The 7,202-nt window shown below is 38.8% G+C and overlaps 1 protein-coding gene across 1 annotated transcript; it reads left to right on the plus strand.

Moving 5' to 3' along the window:
* Window positions 1-2,489: 2,489 nt before the first annotated feature.
* On the plus strand, window positions 2,490-5,781 carry LOC308385396 (B-cell receptor CD22-like; the record flags this gene model as incomplete). Its single annotated transcript, XM_080864247.1, has 6 exons — window positions 2,490-2,538; window positions 2,739-3,116; window positions 4,627-4,932; window positions 5,042-5,302; window positions 5,507-5,588; window positions 5,700-5,781. The coding sequence occupies 6 exons, from the start codon at window positions 2,490-2,492 to the stop codon at window positions 5,779-5,781; spliced, it is 1,158 nt and encodes a 385-aa protein (XP_080720373.1).
* Window positions 5,782-7,202: the final 1,421 nt, after the last annotated feature.

Consider the following 7,202-nt stretch of genomic DNA (forward strand, 5'->3'; position numbering starts at 1 on the left):
TTTCCCTAATGAAACATATTTTTTCGTACAAATGTCTTAAACTCTCCTATAACAGCTTTGCAACTAAAGCAAGATTGCATCTTCTTAAGTAGCACGTTCTGGGGTCCTTAGGGACTAGAAAAGCGCTATACAAATACAGGCAATTTACCGCATCGCTCCTGTGGTGATGCTGTGACTGTTCATAGCTTAACAATACCTGCATATTTGATGTCTACAGATATAATGTGACATTCATACTGAGAGTTATATGTATTCTGTAAGCTGCAATGCAGGTTTGGAATTAACTTAAGTTAGTAAAAAGGTTGTTTGACTGTGATAAGTAATTATCTAGTGTTGTCTATTACAGGATATTTGCAGAAAGGACAAAACTGTTGTTGCAGTGTTGTATTTGGTATCATCACGTCAGGCCTATAACAGCTTTGCAACTAAAGTAAGATTGCACCTTCTTAAGTAGCGGGTTCTCTGTCTGTACTTCCTTTTTTGTTTGCAACCGCAGGGAGCTAGTTTCTGTGTTTGACCACCTTACTGATATATGCTGACTGCCACACATTGTAGTGGTTATTCAGATGGTATCAACTCGTTGCATAATTATTAACTGATGAAGAAACAAACAAAATAAGGTGGAATACAGTTTTCCTCCAGCTCCTCATTGTCTATTGTGGTAATCACTGTCAGCCTGAACTCTGGCTGCAGCACAGGGCTTGTTTGATGTGTTTGGTCCGTTTGATTTCACAGATTTTGTCTTTTTTAAGAAGCAGTCAGAACAGCAGAAAATGAAGATGTTCATTATGATGAAACTGACTCCTCCAAGCAGAGACCTTCTTTAGTCTCAGTGCAGGACAGCACACAGAAGCAGGATTTAGTGCATTCACAGATCAACATGTGCAACAGCGTAACGCCGAGACGTGAAGGCCCAGAGAGTATGAACTCTCATTGTATCTACTGTGTGTGCAAGTTGAAAAAATGTTGTTACAGAGAAATGTTCCCTCTGAATATGTCCCAATTAAAAGGTCCATTGGAAAGGTTCAACAAGGAGCTGGAGACAGAGCGGCACTTGTAGGTTGGAGGAGTTCAGCATCAGCATGCTGTTACTGATCTCACCAACATTTCTTACCCTCCCTGATATAAATGACCTAAAACATACATTTTATGACATCAACGAGCCAGAAGTTGGAACATCAGGGAACCTCTGTGCTACACGATTGATGATTCACCACAAGGATCCTCTGTAGCCAAATACCTCACAGAACAATTACATTGAATTCAATTTTGAGTTTCCGTTGCTTGAAGGAGAAAATGTAATTCAAAACCTTTACCAAGCTTCTACTAATAAATGAATCACATAAACAGGTCCCACAGCTTTGCCACTTCTATCTTCCAGTATCACCACTCCAGCAGCACACGCATGGCCTCTCAGGGCCCAGCAGTCAAAGGCAAGCAACACTTGATACTGGACGTCCAGATAACGTGTGTGTGTAGAGCGAGAGAGATACAGTCTGTCATAGTCCATCATCATGATTTGTGTTAGCACAGGTTGTACATTCATACTAAAAATGATTCAATCACTTGTGTAAGGTTAAGGTCAGAGGCTTCGACAGACCAAAAGTTAAAAATGTCTTTAAGGGCAACATCTGACTTCTTTCACAGGAAATAAGCAGGCGGCACAAAACAGACTTCATTATGCAGCGCTACAGTCAGTGGGTGTCTCTACATGTACTTCCTCAGATGATCATTTGTATTTTACAGTTTATAGTAGTTCTGCTGAAGGCTGCTTTGTGTCACTCATAAGACAATCATCAGATGTAATGTGGGGTAAAGAAACATTTTACTGCTTTTATTTCTTAACGGGGGCAATTGTGGCTCAAGAGTTAGGAGTTCGCCTTGTAATCGGAAGGTTGCCGGTTCGAACCCCGGCTTGGACAGTCTCGGTCGTTGTGTCCTTGGGCAAGACACTTCACCCGTTGCCTACTGGTGGCGGTCAGAGGGCCCGGTGGCGCCAGTGTCCGGCAGCCTCGCCTGTCAGTGCACCCCAGGGTGGCTGTGGCTACAATGTAGCTGCCATCACCAGTATGTGAATGTGTGTGTGAATGGGTGGGTGACTGGATATGTAAAGCGCTTTGGGGTCCTTAGGGACTAGTGAAGCGCTATATAAATACAGGCCATTTACCATTTAACTTTCTAAACTCAAACACATTTATTATTTTGAACTTGTCTTTCTTAAAGAGCATGTCGTCTTTATAAACTTCCTTACAAACTGCCTAATGTTGCAGTAAAACATTTTACTCATTGTATTCATTAACTTTATAGACTAACCTTTTTTCTTATTTTTCCTTCAGTCAACTGACTGACACATCATGTCATTTTACCTTGTTTTAATATTTCGGCTATTTTCAAAGCACACAGCACCACAGATATAAATAATAATAACTAAATGATTCTCATTCACTTTTTTGTTGATTTTATTGTTTGTTTGTATTTTGTGATTCCAGATGAAGATGGTAACAGTCAGCATTTTACTGACTGTTCTCTTTGTTTCAGGTGAGCTGATTGTTCAGTTATTCAAAGACATTATTGGATTCATTTGTAATTTAACTTTCACCCACTTTAAAACAACCTGAAAGACAGCCAGCACTTTGTGTTGTGATTGAAAATGTAAACAGTTTACAGTTTACAGTTTACAAACAATGAACAGCAGAGGAAAGAACAGCAGCTTGTTAATAATGAAACTGTATTTACAGGTGCTTTGTTTGATTATCCTCACTGGATAGCACTCTACATGACTGCACCAAAGACGATGGAAGCACTGAGTGGATCTTGTTTGCAAATCCCATGTAACTTCAGCACCAAAGACGAACAGAAATTTATAAGCAAAAGAAAAATCTTTGGAGTGTGGATTAAAATTAATGGTGACAAAAAGCCAAACAATGTGATCTTCAGAAGTAATGGAGCAGTTAACATCTATCCAATGAGTATTACTGGGAACCTGAGTCAGAGAAACTGCACCACTCTGTTTTCTATTTTAACCACAAACTACACAAACACATACTTCTTCAGAGTAGAGAGTGAAACATTCAAGGCAACAGCTTATAATGATCCTCTTCAAATAACAGTCAGAGGTAAAGACTGAAGTTTTTAATCCATTTATATCATAAAATAATACAAACCTTTGTTCTGATACTCGCTCTCTTTAATGAATGCAGACATTTACAAATCATTTATAAAAGAACATAATATGACATAAAGAAGAGAAAATTTATTGTAATTTTTTTAAAGAAGATGTTTTTTTCAGATTTAATTCATTTCTACGTCAGTTTTAGTTTACTTCAGCAAACTGAGAATGCACAGCAGTTCAAACTACATGTATGTAATATACTGTTCTTTAGTGTTAATATGTTTGTGATATGAAACCACAGATTCTTCTTGGAGGCCCAATAATACATACCCAGATTTCCTCCAATTTAATGGATTTAGAACATACCTGTCACTCCATCCGTCCTTTTCCTCCTTTCCTTATCAGATATCCAAGGGGGCAGGGATTTATTTCAGCTGTCATCGGGCGAGAGGTGGAGCACATCCTGCACAGGTCACCAGTCTGTTGCAAGGAGACAGATAACCATTTCTACTCACACTCACACCTATGGGCAATTTAGAATCATTTACTTAAAGCCAACAAGGTTTGATACAGAATTTTCTTTACGTCTTTGTCCTCGACAGGTCTATGACAGGCCGCTCAGACTGGCTGCTCTGCCAGTTATTGAGCTTTAAGCCACAATATGGGTGGCTGTAGTTCAGGAGGTAGAGCAGGTCGTCTGCTGATTGGAAGGTTGGTGGTTCAACCTTTGGCTCCACCAGTCTGCATGCCAAAAATCCTTGGGCAAAATACTAAATTGCTGTCCGATGCATCCATCGTAGTATGAATAGGTGTGAATGTTAGTTTGAAAGCACTTAAAAGCATTGAGAAAGTGCTTGTGTGGCATGTTGTATAAAGCGCTTTATGGTCTGGGAGAGTAGAAAAATGCTACACAAGAATCAGTCCATTTACCAATAGCAACAGCAGACATGTGGAGTGTGTATGCTTTTCTGCCTCTCATAACCCCAGTGATTTTCCTGTGGTTGGAAATCTCACGTGATCTTGTAACATCACAAGTTCAGGCAACTAACCACTCCTATTCAATTGTATCATGTCATCTCAACAAGAATACAATTAACTAGTTTTAAGTTGTTGAATTTCATGCAGATCATCGATGATTTAATTCAGTTCACCGTGGAAACATAAAAGTATTTTGTTCAAATTTCACTTTAGACTCTTGTAAATGTAACAACAACACAAATTTCATTTTTTTGCAAACATGCCCAGAGAAAGCAGCTGTGTGTGTGGTTCCTCTTGTAGATATGTTTTTTCTTTTCATTATAGACGAACAATTTGAAATTCTTGGTGCAGAAATGGTCTTCAAAATGTGTCGATATTAAGAAAAAACATCAAATGTCTCACTTTTAACCAGTGATGTTTCAGGTTTAATCGATTTGACTGTCAGTTGTTGTTTATATTGACAAAACTGAGAATCCATAGTAGTTCAAACTGCATGTATGCTTTAGTGTTAATACGTTTGTGATGTGAAACCACAGATTCTCCTTGGAGGCCCAATATTACAATCCCAGGTGATCTGAAGGAGAAGGAGTCTGTCACTATAACCTGCTCAGCTCTCACTCCCTGTCCACACTCCCCTCCTCAACTCACCTGGAATCTCCAACAAGACTCTCACAACAAAACAGAGGAAAACACAGATGGAAGCTTTACAACTAAAATCCAGCAGAACATCACTCTGTCAGACACACATGATGGAAAGAAGATCAGCTGCTCTGCCAGATATCCTGTGAACCAAGGAAAAGACACCAAGACAGCAGAGACAGAAGAGACTCTCAGTGTTTCATGTAAGACAATCATAGTGTTTTTATGGATCCTGTGAGTAATGGAATATTGAATGTTTATAATAGATAATAGGAATCCGTATTAGAGCTATTTCCCCCCCTTTTTTTCCAGTGCTCCCCAAAGAAACCACAGCATTTATCAACCCATCAGGTTCAGTGCCAGCAGGCAGTCAGGTGAACCTAGCTTGTTATAGTAAAGCCAAACCTCCAGTCCGCAGCTTCACCTGGTTCAAGAAGAGCAGAGATGGAGCTGTGAAAGTATCTGAAGGAGAGATTTACAGCTTCAGTGTAACAGATGGAGGAGTTTATTACTGTGTGGCCACTAATGATCTGGGTAATCAGACATCAGCAGAGATTAACTTGACTGTTGGAGGTAAAGTTACTCAGCATTTAGCTGTTTTTTATTTTTTAAATCATTTTTTGAGGTATTTCTTAAAAGTGAGTTGAAAAAGAAGCAAATTTAGCTTTATGAAGTTCAAATCTTGTAATTTATCCTACAACGTGGCTGTTCATCTGTTAGACTTGAAAACTATTTTTTCACCTAAAACAATCTTATTTACTGTTTTCTGCATTACAGGTGGAAACCTGGTTGGTGTCTACACTATAGTGAAGACTGTTGGAATCATAATGCTCATGAGCACACTGATCTTATTTGAGTGGTGAGACAAATGTTTCTGTGACACACGCATTTGAAACCAACTAACTCATCGTAAAACAACATAATTCAGTCTTTCTGGTTTCTTTGATTTGATTCTGTTTTTTCCCTTCAGCTGGTTCAGATCAAGATTCTCCAACAAACCAGATACTGAAAGCTGTCAGATGAACAGAGTCACATCACAACACATCAACTAAAGTTTCCACAGGAGGAAAAACTCCACCTTCAATCATCACTTAATTCCCTTCAGTGACTTTCAACAGTTGTACATGACCATTTTACTTTGAATGTAGAGATGCTGTTGCAGAAATCGAAACATTTACTTTGTGGATAATTTCATATCATTCCTTCGCTGCCCTGAGTCTGTTAAACAGGGGCTGCTTCAGCCTGACCATCTTATTTTTTTATAGTGTATCCATGAATATTGATCTAACACCACACTTCTGTAAGACTGATCCAGCATAATGTGTGGAGATCCACGCAATTTTACACTCTATTACAGGTACAGCTGTGTTCTTGCTATTACTATAGAATCGATTTTAAGGTTTTACTATTTGTTTTTAAAGCTCTCCATGGTTTGGCTCCAGGTTACATTTCAGATCTTCTTAGCCTGCACTTACCCACTCGATCTCTGCTCTCCTCCAGTCAGATGGTTTTATCAGTTCCACGCTCCCAGCTCAAATCTAGAGGGGACAGGGCTTTCTCCATTGCCGCCCCGAGACTCTGGAATAGTCTTCCCCCCTTCATAAAATTCTCTTCATCCTTGGAAGTCTTTAAATCGATTCTCAAGACCTACTTATTTTCCAAGGCTTTCAGATCTCTTTGATATCTTTTTTTATTCTGTCTATTTGGTCTCTTATATTATGGATGGTGTTGTATGTGTATATACGTTATATTCACATATGTGTGCTTGTGTGTGAATGTGTACAGTTTTGCATATGTGTGTGCATATTTGCATGTACATTATATGCTATATACTCTTACATGTCTTACAATTCTTTTTTAAAATGTTTTCTTTCTATTTCAATTCTTTTATTATATTATCCCTCTGTTCAGCACTTTGGCCGACACTTGATGTCTTTTAAATGTGCTATATAAATAAAGATGACTTGACTTGACTTGACTTGACTATTGAATAACAGCTTCTGCTGCCCCCTTTGTGGACTACACAAAAGAACATTTGTAATGCCCTGAAGTGTTCAGGCTGCGTTGGGGGAATAGCAGTGATTTACAAGTACAACTTCAGTTATGATACATTTACTCTGAGCTCATTTCATTCCTTCAAAGTTAACCATGAAAGTCCAGTTTGCTGTAGTATTATCCACCTGTGATGACTTTCTGAATGAATTCTTTGATCTGTTTTAATACATTGTTGCAAAATTAAACCAAATCCCTTTGGTAGGTGATTTTAATTACACTGATGATCTAGCTCTACAACCTCAGAATCTGTTAACAGTGCAAAGTCACTTGTATGTGAATGGTCTCCTTGTGATCCTGCAGTCGTCCCATGCTGACTTAACCATTTTCTCTTTATCTCTCCTGTCTGGACTTTTCTGTCAACACTTCAGAGTGAGTTACTGAGAGAGAGACTTCCTGTGGTCCTGTCTGAACTGGAGCC

Source organism: Rhamphochromis sp. 'chilingali', assembly GCF_963969265.1.
Source record: "Rhamphochromis sp. 'chilingali' genome assembly, chromosome: 18".
Lineage (NCBI taxonomy): Eukaryota > Metazoa > Chordata > Actinopteri > Cichliformes > Cichlidae > Rhamphochromis > Rhamphochromis sp. 'chilingali'.